This window comes from Lactuca serriola, chromosome 1, assembly GCF_051521515.1.
Source record: "Lactuca serriola cultivar US96UC23 chromosome 1, Lser_US96UC23_V15, whole genome shotgun sequence".
NCBI lineage: Eukaryota > Viridiplantae > Streptophyta > Magnoliopsida > Asterales > Asteraceae > Lactuca > Lactuca serriola.
In genome coordinates, this window is record NC_136408.1 from 228,864,684 (window position 1) to 228,890,487 (window position 25,804).

General features: G+C 31.9%; 1 protein-coding gene across 1 annotated transcript; it reads left to right on the forward strand.

Annotated features, from left to right (window-relative positions):
- Positions 1-4,064: 4,064 nt before the first annotated feature.
- On the forward strand, positions 4,065-23,299 carry LOC145066480 (uncharacterized). The gene is made up of 22 exons (XM_079013752.1): positions 4,065-4,208; positions 4,298-4,565; positions 4,681-4,774; positions 4,859-4,986; positions 5,111-5,195; positions 5,279-5,301; positions 5,356-5,414; positions 5,491-5,546; positions 5,772-5,892; positions 5,967-6,146; positions 6,232-6,300; positions 6,380-6,585; positions 10,098-10,180; positions 10,289-10,357; positions 10,445-10,555; positions 10,685-10,816; positions 18,980-19,415; positions 19,535-19,589; positions 19,653-20,453; positions 20,595-21,642; positions 21,866-22,093; positions 22,209-23,299. Exons 1-22 carry the CDS (start codon positions 4,065-4,067, stop codon positions 23,297-23,299), a joined length of 5,487 nt encoding a protein of 1,828 aa, XP_078869878.1.
- The last annotated feature ends 2,505 nt before the right edge of the window (positions 23,300-25,804 follow it).

The following is a 25,804-nucleotide window of genomic DNA, read 5'->3' on the forward strand; positions in this document are numbered from 1 at the left end:
CCTTTTTTGCCCAAATCCTCCATATCCTTCCTCTCCTCTTTCTTCTTCACAACGTCGCCTCTTGCTCCTTCCCAGTGAAACTCCGATTACAACCCTCCGTCGTCCCAGCCGGACATCGCCTCCGCCAGAGACGTCGGGCATCGCCTCCGCCAGAGACGCCGGCTTCACCATCGCCCCAGGCAGCGAAGCCCTCCGGCTCCCTCATCGATGCGAGTTCTCTTCCACCCCTTTCTCCTCCAGCTCTGATCTTGTCTGCATCCGTTCGGTCTGAAACGTTGCCGTCACCGTTGTCTTCGCCTCCGCCTCCGATTGCTTCACCCTTCGCCTCCGACATCTTATGCAGGTAACATTTTCTTTTTTTCTTGTTATGTAATGAAAGGCACTCAAGAGTACACCACTTTTGATTTTTTGTAATTATACATTCATCAATAGCCCACTGATCAAGAAATTGAAGCCCTTAGATCACTTATTTTGAAGTTATGATAAATTCGTTTATTTGTATTTTAATGGGAACTTGTTGTTTGTTTCTTGCACTATACGACAAACATGGGTTTTTACTTATGATTGCTACATTTTTTATTGAAGAGTGTAATGACTTGATTCTAAGTACTTAGATTTATGTATTGATTTATTTGTGCCCCAGGTGATGTTTTTGTCTTATGGTTGCTAATTAAAATAAAAGGGCATGGAAATGTAACTATGTTGGAATTACATCTTGTATTTGTCACACGGTTTGATTGTGCTTATAAGAGTGACAATTTAGGTTGTTTCTTGTTGAAAGTTGAAGAGTTGCTCAATGCTCAATGCAAGCCATAGCAGTTATTGTGGGTTTTGTCCAAGTTGAAGAGTTGCTCAATGCTTAATATTGATGTTGTTTTTTGATTCTTGATGTTTTTATGAGTTTTGATGCTATTTTGGTAAAGTTGAAAAAAACAATTAAAAGGGAAACCGGATATTTTTATCATTATATCATTGTACTTTCTATTTATACCTCATTAGAATGCTAGATTTTGTTATAGTTTTTAAAATACGATGTCTTAATAAGGAAAGGTTGGAAGTATAATGTTGTAATTGAAAGAAATGATAGACAAGGGTAAAATGGTCATTTTTATTATTCAACATAAAAATTCAGAGGTTTCAACCAAACAACATGTTAAAATTCAGATCTTAAAAATTCAGACACTCTTAGAAATTCAGAGCTTTTAAAAATTCAGATCTTAAAAATTCAGATCCTGTCAAAAAGCCCCTAAGAGATATAGACATTTGTTTTCTTTTTCCGCCAATAGTTTTATTTACGGTGTGTTTCCAAGTTGAAACAAAGGGATAAGATTTGACTTGTTTGATGGTGGAGTATACAACATACATGAGAATCGACAATTAGTAGTTTCCTTTCGACATATATTTTATCTATTATATTTTCTTCAATAGACGATAATTAATTTTTTTTCGACGTTTAGTTTCTTTTCATAAGCATGTCAATTTTCAAGTTATACAAAATTCAACAACAAATATAATTTAATTTTAAAAATTTATATCATTTGTGTTGATGTTTTGGGTTTATATAAAATATTTGTTTATAGTTATTTTAAGTAATCCGAATAGCTTGTTTATAAAATATATTAATATGTCCACGTATTAGGGGTGTCGAACGAGTAAATTTTTCGGGTTTCGGGTAGAACGGGTAGGGTAGAACGCGTATTTTCTTAAGGAAATAATAACCGATACCCGACCTATATTGTAATTCGGGTTTTCGGGTTTGAGGTCGGGTCGGGTAAGTTTCGGGTATACCCGAAAATTAATAAGTGACACTTATTGATAATTTTTTTTTTACATGTTGGTTGGTTTAATAACGAATTGGTTAGGAAAATACTCCATAAAATTAACAAGTACATATATAATAACAATCCAAATCATTATAATATGTTATGAAAGGTTTTGTTTTATTTGAAGTGTGCGTACGTGACTGCATTGTATAGTTGGTATTATTTAAAAAAACGAATTCGGGTATACCCGAAAATAAATATTCATACCTAAAAGCCGACCTATATTATTATCGGGTTAACCTATTACCCGAATGTTCATACCATTTACCCATTCTACCCGACCCATTCTACCCGAATTCGGAACGGGTCGGGTGGATAGAAAGGGTTTCGGGTTTTTTCGACAGGCCTACCATGTATTATGTTTATAAGACTCTTTAAAAACATATCATCATGGTTATAAATTAATAAGTAGAGTTCAAGTAGCTATATATGTTGAGTGTGGCTTTAAAAGTTATCTTCCCTATAACAAAAGTCCCAAACGCAGGGATGATGTCATCATAAGATCTGAGTAAGATTCCAAACGCCAAATGAGAATAGCTAATCTCCTATCCTAATAAAAGAGTACATTATATCCACGTGTCAATCTCCCAGTAGCCCTATATAGTTTTTTCCCGCTTATTTTCCTCATACACATTTACCAAACTGCCCTCCAGATCATTTTCATATGCAGTCAAAGTCAATAATGAAATCCGAAAAATCTGTAGAAATTTAAAACTATACGTAAAGAAGATTATCTAGAAATGTTAATTTGAAATTTAAAAGTCGTTTATATCCAATCCAATGCAAATATGGAAGTTTGTTTATTATAATGGGAAGGTAATTATTATCCAGCCAATAAATTCCAAAAAATCCTCACCCAATAAAATCATATACCGAAATATATAGCAAAATTCATTGTTTACGCTACTATTTTCTTCGCCATTCTGCTTCATAGAACTCTTTACAAACGGTGTTCAATCCTTCCTCTCTGTCCGACTTATAATTTCCTTCGCTTTCTCATCATTTGTTGCATATTCATCCTCGAGGACAACAACCACTACACAAGGTTAGTAAACTGAATTAATGCATTTGTAAAAATTCCCATAGCAGCATATATTCTTCATAGTTTTGATGTTTATGTAATAAATTCTTCTACTTTAAAAACTTTACAGGTTTACTGTTTACATTATTTACATTTGACAATGAATTAACATACCAAAATTACTTTCATAATTCGTTTTTTTATGTTTATGACATTTATCATTATACTTTTTTACTCTAATTTTCATTATTGTATACTGAATGTATAAAGAACAGTCCCTGTTTAAACAATATACATTAACTTCCTTACCTGTACAACCGAATTTGCCCAGCAAGTCCCATTTTAGCTCTAACATCCGATTTCACAAGCAATGTGAAAGTACAAAAACCAATATTTGAAATACCTTGAAAAACGCTATCACTCTATTTAACATTGTTTTCTTTAAATATTGATACAAACATCACCAATAATTAAAGAGTATACATTAACTTCCTTACCTGTACAACCGAATTTGCCTACCAAGTCCCATTTTTGCTCTAACATCCGATTTCACAAGCAATGTGAAAGTACAATAACCAGTATTTGAAATACCTTGAAAAAAGCTATCACTCTATTTAACATTGTTTTCTTTAAATATTGATACAAACATCACCAATGTGATTGATACCTATTAAAAATGTCATCATTTTATTTGAAAGTGAATTAAAAGTGTTTGCTACCTGCTAAAAACCATTTTGATATACATTAAAAATGAATTCTACCCTCTAGAACATTTTCATATACAGTCAAATTCAATAATTAAAACTGAAAAAAATCTGCAACAATTAAAAGTATACTTCATTAATGGATTATAAAAAAAAAACATTTGACTACTAATTCATGATATCTAACTTGTCCTTACTATTTGTCATCTTATCTAATTGTAAGTTGCAGGGGCAATTTCGGTATAAAGTTTGTTTTTCAATTCGAATAGAATATGATAATCACACAATCAAGAAATTCTCAAACACTTTTTTTTTGTTATCTTATTTGCTATATTTCTACTAAATAGTAACCGGTTTGCTATGTCTTTGTATATATTCGATAATTGCATATATTAATTTACAAATATGCTATTTGCTAACATTTCTATATGGTTATATATTCTATCATTGCATATATTAATTTACAAATATGGTATTTGCTAACATTTCTATATGGTTTCAATCGTTTTGCAGAAAATGAATATAGGGAAGAAAGTTTACCTAAAAAACATTGATCAAATTGATGATAATTCACACATCAAGATACGGGTGCTGAAAATGTGGAACTTTACTAGAAATAATATGGTTTGTTCAATTGAAATGATCATAATGGACGAGGAGGTTTGTTGTATTTCTTATATTTTTTGTATTCCATTCAATATTACATATGTTGCAACAAACACATAATTCTTATTTATTTGATTGAACAGGGAACACAATACCATTCTTGTGTCTTCAATCAGAATTTCTCCAGATTTGGTCATTTATTAAAGGAAAATGACACTTATATAATTATAAAACCCAATATGGCGGCTGTTCTTAATGGTTTTAGTTATACAGGTCATAAACAAACAATAACTTTGGATTGGAAAAGTATCCTTAAAAAATGTGACGACTTTTCCGAACCAGTGAATGGATTTATGTTTATTGATTTTAATTCAATCATAGAACAAACATGCCCACGAGACGCATTCTTTGGTTAGTTATTAAATTTTATTCCAATTGCTTTTTTGACTTGTGTTCTTTATTATACATTTTTTATTTTGATGTTTTAATATTAAATAATACTATAACTTGTGTTATTCTTGTGTAGATGTTATTGGACAAATTGTCTCAATTCGACCGCTTGAAACATCAAATCCTGTAGCATCCAAGCATTATATCAAACTCACACTTAGCAACCTAGAGTGAGTTTATATTATTTTTATTCGTTTATTATCTTTAATTAAATCACAACTTAATAGTATTAACTATTTTCATTGTTTATTTAGGTTTGTACATCTTAAGGTTACTATCTTTGGAACTCAAGCATACCAGCTGTCACAATACCTAAAAGAGAACCCGACAGTTAATTGTGTTGTTATAGTGATGCAGTTTGTAAAGCTTAACATTTGGGATGGTTTGTATTCACATATTATATATATATATATATATATATATATATATATATATATATATATATATATATATATATATATATGCTTTTGTATAATTGTTATTGATTTGCTATTTTAATATTACAGGAGTTGGTCAAGCTAAAAGTCATTTTGAAGTAACCAAAATGTTCATAAATTCTGACATTGTTGAAATTAATGAGTACAAGAAAAGGTTAGTTTTATTGATTTCTGTTATTTGTTTAATTTAGACTAGCACAAATTCTATAATTTATCAAATCATTTTAAACATTACAGATTGAAAGCTGATGACAATCTTGGTAAATCTGAAAAAAACATTACTTCACTCTAAAGCTACTCTTCTTCATATACAGATGACTTTAAGGACACTTTCCCATTAAAAACAATTTGTGAAATCACAGAACCGCTGAAGGTACATTGCATTGTTTGATATCCTTTTGTTTTTTTACACTATGTATTTTCCTAACTTTACATGCTATTAAATACAGGAAATGAAATTTTTGTTAGTTGCTTCAATCGTTAATATAAGACAGAATCTACACTGGTATTACGAAGCATGCTACAAAAGTGGAAAAAAAAACTTCAGTTCCAAGACACAATCATTCGTATACCGACCCTCAGAAAGTTACAGAAACTGTTGTTGTTCAGTGTAAAGATCCAAGTTGCAATAATTCGGATTTTCGTACAGTTATCAAGTAAACACTTTTTATTTATATTAATTGTTTCAAACATTATAGATAATTTATATTTATCTAATTGTTTTTTTAAGGTATATAATTCCAATCAACGTACAAGATGGTACTGACACCATTGGATTGACTCTTTTTGATAGAGAAGCAAAAAGGCTGTTAGATATAAGTGCATATGAGTTGAAAAAGATACATGAAGCGGTCTATTATATTATTCATATATTAATATCATAAGACATTTAATTTGTTAATATTTATTAAAAATCTTCTTACAGGCTAGAGACAGTGATGCACTATTTCCAATGCAACTTAACATGTTGAAAAACCGCAAGTTTGCTTTTCTTGTAGATATTACAAAATACAATGTCAACAACTATAATAATATCTACACCATTCTCAAGCTGACAGAAGATGTATCCATTGTTTTAGAATTGGAAAGTAAATTAGAACTTATGGTACAAAACATTTTAGGGTTCACCAATTATATTTGTTTACTATGTAAATACATAACGATTAACATATTTCCATTTAATTTTGTAGAGTATTGAATCTGTCTCCTTAAATCAGGTGCCTTTGGAATCAGATGATGTTGTCCAGCCTGTTCAAAAGGTTTTTCAATTTCTTTCCTTAAGCTTTATTTATATTTAATTGTTCCTATTAAAAACTTATTTTTTTAAAATAAATTTAGGATGTCATCTCACAAACAGATGAAAGCTTTACACCATCAACAGTTGATAAATCAACCGCAACAAGTCCTAGCAAAATATCAACTGATTTGAAGCGCAACCTCCAAGACATTTGTGACGTTGATTCTGGAGATGATTTAAGTTCAACTAAGGCTAAAAGAAAATCAATCGGAGAGGAAACTCCACTCTTAATTCCAAAAGTCGAGAAGTGAGTTGGTTTTGGTTATAACACACATTTACTATATTTTGATGTTGCTTATGGTTTTAAACATATTTTGATTGGTTGGTATGCTTCTTATGTTTAGATATTTAGGATGTCAATTATTATTTGTTTTGGATATATTTGGGTATTTTATTGTTTTAAAGTGGACAAGTTAGTTGCTTTTGGTTTTAACACACGTTTAATATATTTTGATGTTGATTTGGTTTTAAAGATATTTTGAATGTTTGGTATGCTTTTTATTTTTAGATATTAAGGATGTCAATTATTATTTGATTTGGATATATTTGGATATTTTTATTGTTTTAAAGTGGACAAGTTAGTTGGTTTTGATTTTAACACACGTTTAATATATTTAGATGATGCTTTGGTTTAAAAGATATTTTGATTTGGGGATAAAAAGCTAAAATCTCTTTAATTACATATAATCTTCTTTTAAAAGTTTAACTAAGGCATAGTTTCAATGTTGATTTGATTTGCATTTGTGTCCAGATTATGTAGAACCAATTTAAGTAAGTAGATTCCCCTTAACTATTTGGTTTTGTATTGATTTAAACGCTAATTATGTGTTTGATCGTATGACATGCTATTAGCATGGCATCCATAAATGCAATTTCTGACTACTTTCTTAAAAGGACTAAAGAAAAAAAAGAGTGTATAGCCATAGATGAAGTGAACCCCAGAAATATTCTTGAGGTTCCTCTTATTGTTCCAAGTTCAAGAACTTCTGATCATATCAACTTAGGGGGAAGAACTAGAAGATGTAGATGGGTTACGATAAAATGGAGCATTGTTGCATCTCAATATTGGATAATAGAACTGAAAAAACTGAAAATAGCAGGGCCACTTTGTGTGGTGAGTTTATTGCAATACACTTTGAAGACCATTTATGTGATGTCCGTTGGACATCTTAGAGAGCTTTCCCTTGCTGCTGCTTTAATGGCTTTAACTTCATGTTCTTACTACACTTTCAGTCATTATTTTATTAGTAGGTCCCACGTTTATTTCTTTGAACCATGTAAATGAACAACAAAAAAGGGTTTATCCATATATAATCGTCGTTGAACACTTTTCTGTATTTATTTGAGTTTGTCATGAAATTAGATCCTATGTTATTTGATTCTTTGTTCTTAATAATTCTTCGTTTTTCCCTTAGAATCCAAGATTTTAATTCAACATATTTGATTGTTGGTTATTTCATAAGACCCACATAGTAAAAAAAAAGTAGATATGGTAGAAAGTAGAGACCAACAAATAGTATGTGATATACACATGGCGAACATGTATATCATATGTCTCTGGAAATTTGTTTGTAATTATGATTTAAAATTACACTAGGGACTGATCATAAGGAAAAGTCTCCCCTTACAATATTGTCAGATATACCTTCACTATACTCAAGAAATGGGTACTACTATAGTACCAGGAATCATGGTATGTTTACTTGGAATATGTCTTAGGTCCATGATAACCAAGTACATAAACATATTTTAATTGAACAAAACTCTACTTGACGTAGTCACAAAAAATAAAAATTAAAAATTAAAAAATTGTTTGAACCTATAGCTTTCATTAAAGGATGATATAAAGTTTTAAAAAACTTGTAACACAATGAACAAAAGAAGATTATGTTTACATTTTAGCAATTTTACTTATTATTTTGGTCAGGTTAGTGTCTAACATTTTGATGGATCATAAATTTAATTTCTTGAACTAATAATACATTTATTTCATGGTTGCACCATATATAGTATATGTATATCCTCTATAAATAAATAAATTTCGTCTATTTAAAATATTGTAGCATAAATTTCGGTAATCCCTTATTAAATTCAAATCATATGTTAATATGTAATCAATTTGTGATCCATTAAATCCCATAAAATCAGGAACATAAATTTATCCAATAAAAATTCAACAACAATAAATTCATAAAACCTGGTAGTATATTATGAAGATATTATTATGTGAATAAGGTTATATCTCTAAATATACCTCATAACGTGAAAGCAATCATTTTGAAAATCCTCATTCGTCTTCTTTGTCTTTGAATTGGATATGCAATTCTTATTTCCTCAAAGTTACAGCAATCTGCTTCATAGAAGTTCTATTCCTCATTTCAGTTCACACGTTAACTGCTTTTCATTTTAAAGCCCTCTTACTTCCTGCAAGATTTCAATATTCATATACCAGGTTAGTCTTTTGACTTTTAATTACATTGGTTTCTGTATGGATTTATTGTTGAACATTGAAAGTCAATTGATTTATTGTATTCCAATTCCATACTCATTTGCAACTAAATGTTGAAATGGAATTGAATTCCAATTCCGACCAAACTAAAGAAAGACATCGATCAAAATCCATCTTGACTAAGAAAATATTATTTACGTGGTAAAGTTCCATCAAGTTGTTAAAGCTCTAATCTTTTGAAACAAGGTTTTTGAATCTCTTCATCTGTCACAATATCTGCAAATACTGTAAAAAAAGTGTTATCTCTTGTGAACTAGATTTCACAAACTGAAGTTTATTCAAAATATGTACATACTCGGAAAAAAATGTGTTACCTCTTCTAAATAGACATTCATTCCTACTAACTGTAACAAGCATGCTCAAATAGATGTTTTGAATCAATAATCTATTTTTTAATAAACACCACTTTTGGTATATCTAACGATTTTTTCTTCATGGTTTCCATGGAGAACTAGGGTTTTACCCCCTCATATCATCCCAACAATTAATTGGTTGAAATTGGGGAAAGAACAATTCGAAATAAAATAAGCCCTAGGTTGGAAATGACGATGATGACTGGTGATGCACATCAGGGAAGGAATTGAGGTAGGCAGTAGAATAAGGAGATTCGGGGTTAGGATCGTCTATTCTCATGGAAACGGAGACTATGTCGTATGAGGAGAGCTCACTGTAGATGAAATCCTCAAGTTTCCATTTCATGAGTTGTTGAAGACAATCGATGGTGGCTGAATCGATGAAATAAGTTGAGGGTTAACCGGCGAGTGAGTGATAGGAAGACACACACAGAAAGAGAAAGATAGAGAGAATGAGTGATGAAGAAGATGTCTGTAGAAAGAGAGTTGATGCGAGAGTATGGCGATTTCTTGACCCGATTTCTTTCTGCATATACAACACATGTGACTACTGACAGTGCGTGTGGGTATTGACTATTATTTGGATCCTTTCGACCCATATTTAGCTTTAGATATACCAAAAGTCATGTTAGCTTTAATATATTTAATTAAATACACTTTTACACATTATAAACAAATATAAAGTTCGATTTTATATTATTTAAAATCTTAAAAAGATTTAAGTTGAGTTATTTTTTAATAAAATAATACATCACTAAATTAATATTTGTAGATTTACAAAACCATTGTATTAAACAAATACATAAAAAATTATATAATCCATCGTATAATGTTAATTTGATATTTCTTAAATAATTTAATTTTTAAAATAATATCATTTATCTTTTAAAGTTGCAGACATACAATGCATTTCCATTCTAAAAAGACTACAAAAATAAATACTTCAACAACTACAACGGTTAATACTTCAATTAACAAAGGTAACTTTTCAAATAAATTTACTTTATTATTATTATCTCTTATTTTTTTTTTTAACTAAAATCAACTTTATTTAAATATTTAACATATATATTCACATAAAAAAATAGATAAATTGTCAAGTACTTCGTCCCCTGCAAATCAATATTCTTCTAAATTGGTAACCGATGCTTACAAAGGTACACTTATTTATTCCATTGTATTATATAATCATATTATTTACCTAATTTCACATTTCATATCGTATCTTATGTGTTCTTATGCAGAAAACAATAATAACATGTACCACATGCAAGCCCGAGAGAAAAGAAGACAAAGAAAAATATATTTGGAAAATAAAAGATCGAAGAAAATGAAAACAACATTGAACGTTCCAAGTACATTAATACTGCATCTCTTAAATAATATAATTAACTACATCCTAATATTATTTTATATTTTATGTTTTACTGTTACTTTGTTTTATACATATCTTTAAAAGTTTTATAAGTTGTTGTTATTTGCAGATCAATCGACTAACATTGTTGGTCAAACTCAAAATGTCAATTCATTTACTTCACCTGGAATGCATACTACAACCATACAACACTCTCCTTCCTTGACATATGTTAGAACTCCGTTATCTAACATTACAAATGGTAATTATTTATTGTTTTTAAAATATACTATTATCCATTTTGTATATAATACATACATACACATATATATATATATATATATATATATATATATATATATATATATATATATACTTATTATAATTTCTTTTGGTTAGATAATATTAGTATCAATAAATATGCCACTTCCAAAATACCAAACAGAAGACAATACTATGTACTTTCAAATTAAATGACATCAAAAAAATGCATCTACAGTAACCACTTCTTCATCATCAATCAAGTAAAATCCAAGATGTCATAGATTAAAAACGAAGACAAGACATTTATCCCCTATCCCATTGATTGATTTGACAGAAGATGTAGAAAATATGCATCAAGTGAACAATGAAAATCTTATAGTTGGTATCTCAAATGGTAATAAAAAATAATATCCATTTTACATTTCAAATACTATGTTGTATATGTTGGATTAGTGTCTAAGTCCATAACTATTTTGGTATGTACTTGACCCGATGGTGCATGGTCCTTTTGGGTTGCCTTCACCAAAGCAACTTGATAGGATGAATTATGGAGAGAAAGGATTAAATATGATTTATTAATATATTATGAGAATAATATATTAAATGAGAAATCATATTGTTTAATTAATATTAGTCAATAATTAATTGGTAATTAGTTTTGTGACTAAAAGAGATTAATTAAACTTAAGGGACTGGAATTGTAATTATAAGATAATTGCAATTAGGGCCATGGATTGCCTTTTATTATAAGGTGGACGAATTCTATGGGGGAAGCCCATATGAAGTCGTCCAAGGCCTTAAGAAAAGGGCTCCATGGGTTGCTTAGGGCTTAAGCAACCAAATTAGGGTTTCCTTGTTAGATAACCCTAATAGCCTTATTATATAAAGACCCCTTATGCCTCAAAAACGTGGACAAGCAACCTTTTAGGGTTTCATACGTTTTTTGGGCAGCCTCTAACCTCTCTCCTCTTCATCCTCTTGCTTATGGTGTTTGTGAGCCATTAGAGGAGTGACACTTGTGACTCTAAGCCTTCCAAGGTCAATTCAAGGAGGAATTGGATTGTTATTGCTATATAACAATCAAGGTATGTTCTTAAACCTATTTACATGTGAATTCTAATGTCCATATGCTAGAATTAGGGTTTATAGTCTTGGATTCAAAGCATGTACAATAGAGAAACCTAGATCCGAGCTTTAGGGTTTGTATGAGCACATAGGATGTCTTATGACCAAAACCCATCAGTGGTATCAAAGCCTAGATTGGTTTCTATTGTATTGATGCCTGTTGTAACTGAAAAATTCGATTTTTTGCATTCTGGAGGCTGGACTCGCCGAGTCCATAGCTGAACTCGCCGAGTCCAAGGTGACTCGACGAGTCCAAGCCTGACTCGACGAGTCAGCTCGTCAGATGGAGGGTACTTCGAGATTTCTTGCTGTTTTTGCTTATGGATAGTTACCTTATCATGTTAGATTTATATTAATCCGATTATATGATATATTTGACTATATTTTTGATCTAATTGAAGATATTTATCAATTAATAAGATAATTGTTTCCTTATAAGATAATTGATTAATTATTTTGACTAAACTGATAAATTGTTTTGCAAGAAATCATTAAACAAATCAAATATGGATAATTATGTAATTAAATGTTAGTTTAGATTATTTGTTATTTGATCCTTGTTGTTATGAAAAGTTTCATATTTTGCCCTTTAGGTTTTATAGTTTAAATTTGAACCCAATAGTTTTGTAGTTTTGAAATTTAAATAGTTGAAACCCTAATGTTTTGAAATGTTTCAAAACTTGCCCTCAAGTTTTGGAATTTAAAGGTTGATTAAAAGTTTAATTAGAAATGTTAAATTCTAAAACTCTAGTATTGTTTTGAAAAAGTTCAAATCACACCCTTATGGTTTTATTAATTAATTAAGGTGTATAATTAAAAGAGGTTTAATAAATCCATAAAAGTTTAGGTTAACCATTTAATAGAATTAAAAGTGTAATTGTTAAAGTTAACCACATAGTATTTTTAAAAAGTTATAAAATACACCATATACTATATGTATAACATTAAAGGTATAACATTATATATATGTATGAGTAAAAGTCAGTCTTACCGTTAGTAGGCCTCATTCACGAAGCTGGTCTATAAGGGGTGTTTAAGGAAATTGCCTATAAAATGGCGATTGAATAGGTATCCACTCTTACCCACCGCACTCTTGACTAGTGGAGGGTCGTTAGCCGAACGGGTAGGATAAGACGAAACCTTCCATTATAAGTATAATGAATTACTAAAGTAACTAAATGTTTTCATAAAATTCCCAATCTTAGTTACTTAGGCAAAAGTGAATTGATGCGATTCCATGAAATTACACTTTGTGCCCTTGCGAAGACGTTAGTGGAGCGTGTGTGGTTAACCGGCATACTAAATGGGTCTAAGCAAAGGTAGCAAAGGGTGACTCAATGTTTGTCATAGTTCGATGGAGCGTGTGTGGTTTACCGGCACATCGAATAGGTGATTGTAACATGTGAGGGCACCATGTAGTTTGCATGGTTATTCACACCCGCTTTGTGATCCTCGGCATCCCAGTCACAAACAAGAGGGGCATATCGAGATATAAACATGCCATTGAAAGTTCAATGTATCTCAAAGGATCTAGGATTTTTCATAGATTTAAAACTGAAATTTCTTTTTCGTTTTTCATGGTGGAAATTAGTGAATCGTCATTCACTTACCTTCAAATATTCTGCAACTAGATTACGGCATCCCTTTTCTAGGTTGTAGCGTATTGTGTTGGGTCCTAGCCTTGGAATTTCATTTGGGTGATCTACCAAGGACTCAATCTATCAACTAACTTGAATTCGTTTTTCTCCCGTTTTGTAGATGTCAAAGTTCGACAACTATGGTCTTCTCAAATCCCGTAGAACAAGCATTCCACATGAAGATGATATTCCACGATTCGATCGAGGAACAAGAAATCATGCTTCACTTCCTCTACCTCCTCCAATTATTCTCCCTAACCCACAAGTTCAAAGGCTTGAAAAGTTCAAGATCACTCAAGCCCTTTTGGCAAGTAAACATAAAGAAGGAAAGTCCGTGTGTGCACACGTCCTAGGGATGAAGTCACACATTGATAAGTTAAGAATGTTGGGATCCGTTGTCTGTGAGGAAATGGCTGTTGATTGGGTTCTTCAGTCACTTCCCAACTCATATAGTGAGTTCGTAAGAGAGTACTATGTGATGAACTATGACGTGACCCTTATAGATCTCACCTATATGCTTATTGCTGCTGAATCTGCAATGATTTGGCGCAATAGAAAAGCAAAGTTGATTGGTGAATCTGACTTCGAGACCTCTATGGATATAGACAATGGCAACGAAAGACATGCTATGATCGAAAAGTTTGATCATAAGAGAAAGGCGATGTCTGAAGTAGTTGCATGTCCTGTTCCAAAAGAGTCGATTTGCTTTTATTGCCAAGAGAAGGGGCATTGGAGACGAAGCTGCCCCATTTACCTAAGAGATCTAAGAGATGGGAGAGTCGAAACACATGGCTCTAATCTAGGTAAAATCCATTAACTAACTCTTTTAAGATTCTATTCTAGATTCTTAATACATAATGTGATAAGATTACAATTGATGTTTTGTAGGATCGAAGAAAAGAAAGGGAGATTAAGGGAAGAAGTGAGCAAAATCTAACCGTAAAGGAATGGATTTCGATCGCATTTCTCGAAGATTAGATTCTTGAGCTACTACTTAGAGTTAGAATTAGATTGCTAAGAAATATGAATTAGCATAAGTTTTCAAATGAGTTGCATTGTAAGGACAAATTTTTCCGCAATAAAATAAATTTTGATTTTAAATTTTATTTATTTATCCTTGCAATGGCGTGTATGAAAAATTGATGTTAAAATGTTTCTATGGATTTGGTTCTTATTGTGTTATTTATAGAAAGTTGAGGATTTACCAAATAGGAAGAGTTTCTCATCGCCCAAAGTTTCAATTGGACAGAAATTTGGAATCACGCAACTTGGTTGCACGATGAATGAGAAATTTCATATTTGGAAATTAGACAAATTCATTGACAAAGTGTCAAGTGAAGGACTAAGAGATCGAGCACACAATGTTGCGTGTTGATCAAGTCCACCATAAGAGTAACAATGATACTCGTCATGATTTACTAAAGGTTTAGTAAATATGATTATACTTACAAGATTAAGTGTAATTTTGAATTGATTAAAGGGTTTAGATCAATAGCAGAACGAATAAGAAGAATCAAGTAGGCAGAAAGATAAAAGTTTCTCCATTCTAAGAAGATGGGAGAGTACATTTTATGCTTTATGATAGGTCTTAATGATTAAGAACCATATCTCAATTGATCCTCTAAGTGAGTCTTAGTACAATTGTATGTCTAAGAAGAGGAATCAAGAATTGAAGAAATGGTTAAATCAATAAGTCAATCATACTTCGTTCCAATAAAAAAATCTTAAAGTTAAGATTGTGACATTGAGTGAAAGGTATTAAGAAGGTTTGTAACTTTCATTAAATGTGGAAAGTTGTGATGTCTTGGATAAGACAAAGACCAACTAGGACCAATTTATGAAGTGTTTTGATAAAAGCTACACTAACTCTTGAATATTTGTTTGTCAAGAAATGGTTATTAACAAGAGAACCTTATATGTCAAGGAGTCAGTGGGAGTCTTAATTGTCTTGAAAGGTTTCAAGAACAAATCAAATAAACCTTATCGATCATCACTAGCACACGAGTTGAGGTTTACAACCTATCGTGTTGACATTATTTTGATTCTGTGCTAATCCAATCGAGTTAATTATGCATGAGAGTTTTATGAGTTCTCATTTTGACCGCATAAAAGGCAAAGCACCTTAATCAATGAAAGGTACATTGATAAGAAAAGGTGACTCGCTTAACTACTTGGAAGACATGGTGGGCAGCTGTGCTACCATAAGGCAAGAAATCAAGATTAAGAAAGCTCGGTCCATATGAGTTTGAATTTGTCATAAACTTTGGTTTTAACAAATTCACATGGATAGGAACACATACACCGCTCAAATCTAAGTGTCATAAGATTTCCTCCTTCATGAAAATGATTGTGAAGAAATGCTTTCACTAAGAGAGATTTTAAGAAGATAGTGATTGTAAAATTGCATTCTCAAATTCAATCATGGTTACGGCATCCCTTTCCATAATTTAATTGTGAGGTTTGGCAATTAGTCTTAATTGTTTAGACACACATATGAACTATCGAAGGCAAAGGTGTATAAGTTCAAGAAGCATTGATAAAGGATTATCAAAGCACTAAGTATTAGAAACATGAACTTAAGAAATTCAATAAGTATTGTTTTCTGAAAGTTAAGATGTTTATGAATACATGTCGAAGCTAGTGGGAGCATAAGTGTTATGTTTTATAGTAATCATCATGATAGTGGGAGCATAAATGTTATGATTATTAAGGAAAGTATTGCAAGGTTAGCAATATTAATTATAGAAGACAAGAGTCATACTTTGCAAAGTTGTAAGAGTTGAAAGGTTGTTTTGCTATAATTAAGGGAGAGAATATTATGCTTCATTTCAAATCTAAAGGATTAGGTTGAGAAATGTTAATAAATTTAGTCAAAGGTACATAGTGTGTTCTTAAAATTTCGATTATGATTACGGCATCCCTCTTCACAATTCGAATTTTGAGAACATAGCAAATAAAACATTATGCGTCGTGTCCCATACGCTTCGAGTATAGGATCGATTGCAAATGCTTTAATGTTTGACCATTCTAAAATTTTCCAAATGTCGAGCGCATTTAGAGGGAAAAGGGACTAGAATTGGTTTTGACTAAAACAATCAAACAACTATCAAAGGACAACCCAAAGTTCGACGAGGATTGGTCGCTTGTGAGTAGTTGGAAGTATAGTATTGGAAAATATGGAAATGTTTCCATATTGGATGGACCGTATCGACATCATTACGAATAGATAAGATTCTATTAAGAATGAGTTGTCATATGGAACATATGGAAGTGTGTCCATATTGGGAATTGAATATTGAGAAATCTATGACTAGATTAGAAACTTCTATGCAAAAGGATGTTCAAAGAATGTACTTTGAGTGAGAGACATCACGTCTATGGAATTGTCTTGTAACAATCTTCGATAGAGGACTTTGTAATATCATTGGCAATAGTCTTTGTGACTTTGATGCAGTGACATTACAAAAGAGATCATTGCATAAAATGTTAGAATCTAGCATATTCTATAAGTAGCAAGAACTTGATATTCTTTCACTTATAAAAAGGATTTGGAGTTGTGAAATGAGAAGGATTGGAAATGTGTTCAATGTGATCTATTTCACAAAGTAAGAACCATAGGTAAACATTGTGTGCATGCTAGGAGCATGGGACAAGTGTTGGAATTCAAGTAAAGAGTTGATTAACCGAAACGACAAATAATGAGTAATCGATATGGTGATAAATAAAAGGTGTTTTATTTATACTCAAAGGTTTGAGGCCATATGGGATTAGTATTATTCTTGTGTTTCACTTTGCATGTTTTGACTTCCAGAATAATTGAGTTTATTAAGAATAATCGAATTATTCGAACGGGCCACAGTCATTCATATGTTGGAAGTAGATATGAATGAAGACTGTCGTGAATTGGTGTGTGGATTTTCTAAAAGAGTATTAGACATAAGCAAATGTTTGCTGCAACGTTCATGAGTGCTTATGAATGTGATTTGAGCATTGGATTAGACCCACGCTCACTTAGATCACTCCATGGATTGTATCACGAGTGATTGGTGAGACGATAACATCTTATATTCTTGAAACCAAGATGTGTGAGTTGTATCTTGTGAATCGGTTGCACATTGATAATATATAAACGCACTAGTAATTTGGTGTTATAAAACATATTGTTGTGTGTGATTCGGTGCGTGAGTACAAGCGAGCATTGTATCAAAGTTTATCCGTTCCTTTTATTCAAAGTAGAATAAAAGCGATATCTTTGGGCCCCTCGATGGTTTAGTGATGACAAACGTAAATGCTCGGCCGGGCTAGGGCTAATTTGATTTGTTCAATTAGTCTGTCGTCATAAATCAGAAATCGAGAAGTAGTACAAAGAGAATGATTTGAAATCATATCTCATATGATATCTAGAATGGAGGAATATATGATCCCTTATCTAAGGACACGCGTATTTGATATGATCAGAGTTGACAGCGGCTTTGGAAAGCTACGATTGCAGATTGGGATCTGAAGTCATACGCAGAATAGTTATTAGACTTATCCAAGTGGGAGACTGTTGGATTAGTGTCGAAGTCCATAACTATTTTGGTATGTACTTGACCCGATGGTGCATGGTCCTTTTGGGTTGCCTTCACCAAAGCAACTTGATAGGATGAATTATGGAGAGAAAGGATTAAATATGATTTATTAATATATTATGAGAATAATATATTAAAGGAGAAATCATATTGTTTAATTAATATTAGTCAATAATTAATTGGTAATTAGTTTTGTGACTAAAAGAGATTAATTAAACTTAAGGGACTGGAATTGTAATTATAAGATAATTGCAATTAGGGCCATGGATTGCCTTTTATTATAAGGTGGACGAATTCTATGGGGGAAGCCCATATGAAGTCGTCCAAGGCCTTAAGAAAAGGGCTCCATGGGTTGCTTAGGGCTTAAGCAACCAAATTAGGGTTTCCTTGTTAGATAACCCTTATAGCCTTATTATATAAAGACCCCTTATGCCTCAAAAACGTGGACAAGTAACCTTTTAGGGTTTCATATGTTTTTTGGGCAGCCTCTAACCCCTGTCCTCTTCATCCTCTTGCTTATGGTGTTTGTGAGCCATTAGAGGAGTGACACTTGTGACTTTAAGCCTTCCAAGGTCAATTCAAGGAGGAATTGGATTGTTATTGCTATATAACAATCAAGGTATGTTCTTAAACCTATTTACATGTGAATTCTGATGTCCATATGCTAGAATTAGGGTTTATAGTCTTGGATTCAAAGCATGTACAATAGAGAAACCTAGATCCGAGCTTTAGGGTTTGTATGAGCACATAGGATGTCTTATGACCAAAACCCATCAGTATATACTTATAAAATTCATTGATATTTTATTCAATGCTTTTATTTTACAGAATATTTGGATCATGGTGATCAAGATGTTGTATGTCAAACATGTCGTGCAAAGTTATGGAGAAATGAATCCATTAGAGGTAAAGAAAAGGGGAACACGGATTATTCATTATGTTGTGCTTACGGCAAAGTTCAACTTCCAGATTTAAAGAAAGCACCCCCGACTTATGAAACAATGTTCCGAAATATGGATTCAAAAAGCAAACACTTCATGAAAAACATTCGACGTTACAATTCAATGTTTTCTTTTACGTCGATGGGTGGTAAAATTGATTCTTCAATCAATAGAGGAAACGCTCCATACATTTTCAGATTGGGTGGTCAAAATTATCATAGTATTGGAAGTCTTTTACCAGCAAAAGGATCGGAACCAAAATTCTCTCAGTTATACATTTATGACACTAACAACGAAATTACAAACAGACAAAGATGTTTTCGGTATTTTTTTCAAACTTCTTATTCATAATTTATTATTATTATTCATATATATATATATATATATATATATATATATATATATATATTACTAATATTATGTATAAATTTATTTATTTTAGTGGGGAAAAGGATCAATCAACATCAATTGATAGTGATATTATTGAAGATATTAAGGTGATGTTGGATTCAAATAATGTCTTGGTTAGATCTTATAGGATGGTAAGAGATACCTTTTAGAAAAATCCAGAAGTTGATATGAAATTACGACTTATCGGGAGAAGGGAGCAAGATGGAAGAACATATAACCTACCGACTGCTTCTGAGGTTGCTGCTTTAATTATTGGTGACATTTCTGATTCAATCGAAAAGAGGGACATCGTCGTTCAAACAAAAGATTGTTCTCTACAACGTATCAGTGAATTGCATCCTTCGTACCTTCCTCTCCAATATCCATTGTTATTTCCATATGGGGATGATGGTTACAGTGTTGACATTCTTCATAGAGGTGTGTCATTTACGGCCGACAGCAAGCGTGCGAAATGTACAATGAGAGAATATTTCGCTTATAGGATTCAAGACAGAGATCATTCGTTCTCTCTCATACTTAATTCAAAAAGGTTGTTTCAACAGTTTTTGGTAGATGCCTATACTATGATGGAAACAGAGAGATTGTACTACATACGTAGGCAACAACATGTTCTTAGATGTGATTCTTATGAAAATTTACGTAAACAAAAAGCTCAAGGAACGACTGATATCTCGAATGTCGGCCAACGTGTCATATTACCTTCGTCCTTTACCGGTGGTGCGCGCTATATGCTGCAAAACTATTTGGATGCCATGTCACTATGTAAATGGTTTGGATATCCTGATTTCTTCATAACCTTTATGTGTAATCCCAAATGGCCTGAGATTAAAAGGCTTCTTAAGGATACTTCACTTCAACCACAAGACAGGCCTGATATACTATGTAGGTTGTTCAAGATCAAGCTTGATGCATTCATTAAAGACTTAAGGGAGAATCAAATTTTCGGAAAAGTTCAAGCATGTAATTAAAAATATATTTATTAATTTTTTATAAAACATTGATCTTATTAATATATTTTAAATATTTTTTTAAAATCTAATTACATTTTCTTTTTTTGGCAAATTCTTTTTTTGGCAAATTCTGACAACAAGCTACCAACTGTTGAATGTATCGATCCGATAATTTCAGCAGAGATACCAGACATAATTGAAGATCCTGAATTGTATTCACTTGTGAATGAGTTTATGATTCATGGTCCATGTGGAGCTGAAAATATGAATTGTCCATGCATGGTGGATAAAAGGTGTTCTAAAAACTTTCCAAAACAATTCTGTAATCATTCGTCTGTTGATCAGAATGGTTTTCCGTTATATAGGCGAAGAAACGATGGTCATTTTGTTGAAAAATCAGGTGTAAGGTTGGATAATAGAAATGTTGTTCCATACAACAAATATCTATTGAAAAGATACCAGGCACATATTAATATTGAATGGTGCAATCAGGGATCTTCTATAAAGTATTTGTTTAAATACATAAATAAGGGTCCTGATAGAGCTACAGTTGCTATTGTACCAACCAACAATGAATGTGAAAATAACGATGCGGTCGATGAAATAGCTGAATATTACGATTGTAGATATTTATCAGCATGTGAAGCATCATGGCGAATTTTTACATATGATGTTCATTGCAGATATCCATCTATTGTCAGACTACCTTTTCATCTTCCTAATCAACAGCAGATTGTATATGGCGAAGACGATGATATTGATGATGTTCTTGACAAACCTTCTGTTGCGGCTTCAAAGTTCACATCTTGGATGAAGTGTAATTCAATCGACAGTGAAGCACGAAAACTCACATATGTTGAATTTCCTACAAAGTTTGTTTGGATATCAAATGGTCGGTTTTGGAAGCGAAGGAAAGTAGGAAAAGCCATCGGTAGAATTCATTCGGTTTCACCTAAACTAGGTGAAGCATATTTCTTAAGGATTCTTTTAAATAAAGTAAAAGGTCCAACATCATTTGATGATATTCGCACGGTAAATGGTGAAACACATTCTTCTTTTAGAGATGCTTGTTATGCACTCGGGCTATTAGATGATGACAAGGAATACATTGAGGCAATTAAAGAAGCAAGTCATTCTGGATCTGGTTTTTATCTACGCTTCTTATTTGCTACATTGTTGATGTGTAATAGTATGTCTAAACCAGAGGTCGTTTGGGAAAATACATGGGAATATCTGGCAGATGGAATTCTATTTAACCAACGACAAAGATTTAAGTCTGCAGTATTGCATTTTTTTCTTATTTTTTATTTAAATTAATTTATTTTTATTATTCAACACCCATTAAATATTTAGTAATAAAATTATTAAATATCGAACACATATTTTATTAATTATTTAATATTTTCGTGCAGAATTATCACTCGGATTAGATGAACTTAAAAACTTAACTTTGTTCGAAATAGAACAAATTTTACTTCGAAACAACTCTACTCTCAAAAACTTCAAAAACATGCCATACCCAGATGTTGAATCCGTTTCTTCTTCAAACAATCGACTTATCACCGAGGAGCTAGATTACGACATTCCCGTTATAAAGAATGACTATGATCGTATGTTTCTTTCATTAACAAATGAGCAACGTAACATTTTGCTAAACATCATGAGTGCTATTCAAGAAAATAAAGGAGGTGTCTTCTTTGTTTACGATTATGGTGGAACGGGTAAAACTTTTTTTATGGAAAACAATATCTGCAGCAATTAGATCTGAAGGTAATATTGTCTTAAATGTTGCTTCAAGCGGTATTGCTTCCTTATTGTTACCCGGTGGTAGAACAACACACTCTCGATTTATACTTCCATTTGAACTTACAGAGGATTCTTTTTGTAAAATAAATCCAGACGGTGAGTTGGCTAGCTTAATAAGAAAAACCCCTTTAATAATTTGGGATGAAGCACCTATGGTCCATAAGCATGCATTTGAAGCTTTAGATCGAACTTTGAAGGATTTGTTAAGGTGCGGAAATTCAACCATCTCAAATATTCCATTTGGAGGGAAAGTTATTGTCTTTGGAAGAGATTTTAGACAAATTCTACCTGTTGTTCCGGGTGGCAGTAGACAGAACATTGTAAATGCTTCTTTGAGTTCTTCATATTTATGGCAACATTGCAAAGTCCATAGATTAACAAAAAACATGAGGCTAACTGTTGGAAGGGATCAATCAGATATAGGAAAAATAAGAGATTTTGCAAATTGGTTGTTGGATATAGGAGAAGGAAAACTTGGTGGTCCGAACGACGGTGAAACGATTATCGATATTCCGGATGATATTCTCATTAATGATTCACATGATCCTATAGGTTACTTAATTGAGTTTGTATATCCTTCAATTCTAGAGAACTATAGCGATATAAATTATTTCCAAGAAAGAGCGATACTTGCTCCAAAAAATGAAGTTGTCCAGGAAATAAACGACCGTCTGCTTAAGAAGTTTCCCGGAGATGAAGTTGAATATTTAAGTTCAGACATCATATGTGAATCCGAATTTGTCCATGATCAATTTGATGCAGATTTATACTCTCCTGATGTATTAAATGGTCTTAAAGTATCCGGTTTACCAAATCATAAGTTAGTTTTAAAAATTGGTGTTCCAGTAATGTTACTGAGAAATATTGATCAGAAAAACGGCTTATGTAATGGCACAAGACTACATGTGTTATCATTGGGGAAACGTGTTATTGAGGCACGTATAATAACTGGAACTAATATTGGAAACCGGACTTTTATTCCAAGAATGTCTTTAACTCCATCAGAAGAAAAGATTCCCTTCAAATTCACAAGAAGATAGTTTCCTTTGGCCGTATGTTTTGCAATGACTATTGTATGTTGCATTATCAAGGGTTGGTTTGTTTCTGAAAGATCCAGTTTTTTCACATGGACAATTGTATGTTGCATTATCTAGAGTTCAAAGCAGAGAGGGATTAAAATTATTAATTTTAGATAAAGATGACAAACTCACAAATAAAACTTCCAATGTTGTTTATAAGGAAGTTTTTCGAAATTTGTAGCCAACTTTTGTGTAGCATATTTTATTCATTTTTAGCAAATCATACTTAATCCATGATATTACTTTATTTATTTATAATTACGTATTGTTGTATTTTATGTTAACTTCATTACACATATTGGTAAAGCATCATATGCGTATGTCCAACAAGAATCATCCACCAAAAATAAGCGTTTTCAAAAATCGACATTTCTAATTAAATACTTACCATTTAGTTTGTAATTAAATACTTACAAATAAAAAATTTATTGAAAAATGCAATATTACAAATCATAAGTTGTCAAAATTAATGAAATATTATTTTATTAAATAATTAATTTTTAAATTCAATTCAAAATCAACACCCGTGGGTTCCACGGATTTTAACCTAGTAACTTGAATAAACTGCAAATTTGGTCCATGTGGTTATCAAAAAAATATGGATAGGGTCCAAATTTTTTTCAACTTGTAGTATTGGTTCAAAATCAAATTCTTTTTGTGGTTTTGGTCCCTAGAAAAATTGAAATGACTTTTTTACCCTTTTACTTTTATTTTTGAATTTCTTTACTATTTTTTAACATTTAAAAAAAGAAAAAGAAAAAATAAAGTGGCCAATATTCTACCCACCCGTAACCCTGCTCTCCTTTTTACATTCTTCATCTCTTTGACCCCCCCCCCCTCCTCCTTCCTATCACCGCTATTGTTGTCTTCATCCCTTCGCTTTCTCTATGTTAAGCACATTAACCTGCAAAACTTACCTATGTTCTTCACGTTCTTCACAACCACTGATCAAATATCGAAACAAAACAAACACTTTACATGTAGATACACCTACTTGCAACTTAAAAAAAACCCACCCTACCCTGTATCTCTCTCTCTCTCTCTCTTAAGATCTAAAAAATCCATTTTACAACACAATTAATATGATCGATGACTACACCAAAATATCATGGAATGGTGGGAGGTTAGTCTAAACCATCCATGCTAGAAACCAACCTGTAACATTTTCGTAGCTATTCAACCTCTCCAAAAAATGGTAGAAACTGATCTCTAAGATATGAAGCACAAAAAAAACTATGAGATGTATCAGAACAATGGGGAAGAAGTAAACAACCTGATTCCCACCCCCTAGCCTTTTCCTGTCTCTGTGTCCTCTCTACTCTCCCGTTGTTGGTTACCCAAACACCAATAACCAACTGAAAAGAATTGGTTCCTCAAGAATCCCCAAATTGAAGATGCCACACATAACCTAATCAGGTAAAAATGAGATTTCTTCAACTGAGATAATAATTGAAGCAAGCCCCACTTATGATGAACATAATCAAGAAACCCAAAATAGAAAATTAGGTTTTTTGTCAACAACTTCTCTAGCATTGGAACTGATCAAGATGCAGGTCCTAAAGTAGAAACAATCTTCGTTTTCGGCCTTTACATACCTACTAGTTGCGGGCTCTGGTCAATCGTTATTTGATCCATATTCTTTTCGATCGATTGTCTCTGTTATATGCTCCTTGGAAAACACCACCAGCTCCTCCCTCATTTGCATCATGATTGTTGGTTATAATTTTAGTGTGTTTTGGTTTTTGATTAGGTGAAGAAGTGGTGAAGTGAAGGAGTTCGATGGGTATCATGTTCCATATTGGGGATACAAGGCAGAAAAACGGGATACATAGGAGAGAGAGAGAGAGAGATAGAGAGAGAGAGAGAGAAATGAGGGTACATATGGTGTGGGTGGGCCACTTTTTTTTTTTCATTTTTTTTAATATTAAAAAAGAGTAAAGAAATTCAAAAATAAAACTAAAACGGCAAAAAAGTCAATTCAACTTTTCTAGGGAGTAAAACCACAAAAAGAATTTGATTTTGAAAAGATTTTGGACTCTATCCATATTTGTTTGGACTAAATTTGCAATTTAGTCTAATAACTTCATAGAAATTGTATTTAAGTTAAAATATAATGAAATAAGTAAAAGTGTATAATAAATAAAATACTGCAAAACTTATAATAAATAAAATACTATAAAACTTATAATAAATAAACTTATAATAAAAGAAAAAGTTAAGATACGAGGATGTGATTTAACTGTTAGATAGATTGGTACGTACTACGTCGTGCTATTTTCAAATTATATATGATAATTTTCATATTTAAAGTATATTCTACAGAATATAGAATACAGGTTGACATAAAAAACTTTAATATTTAATGTATAATTCCTTTTTTTTTTTTTTAAATATCACTATAACTTTTTTTAATAAATGTCCAATTGAAAAGAAATACCATAATTCTTAATGTTCAACTTTGCACCT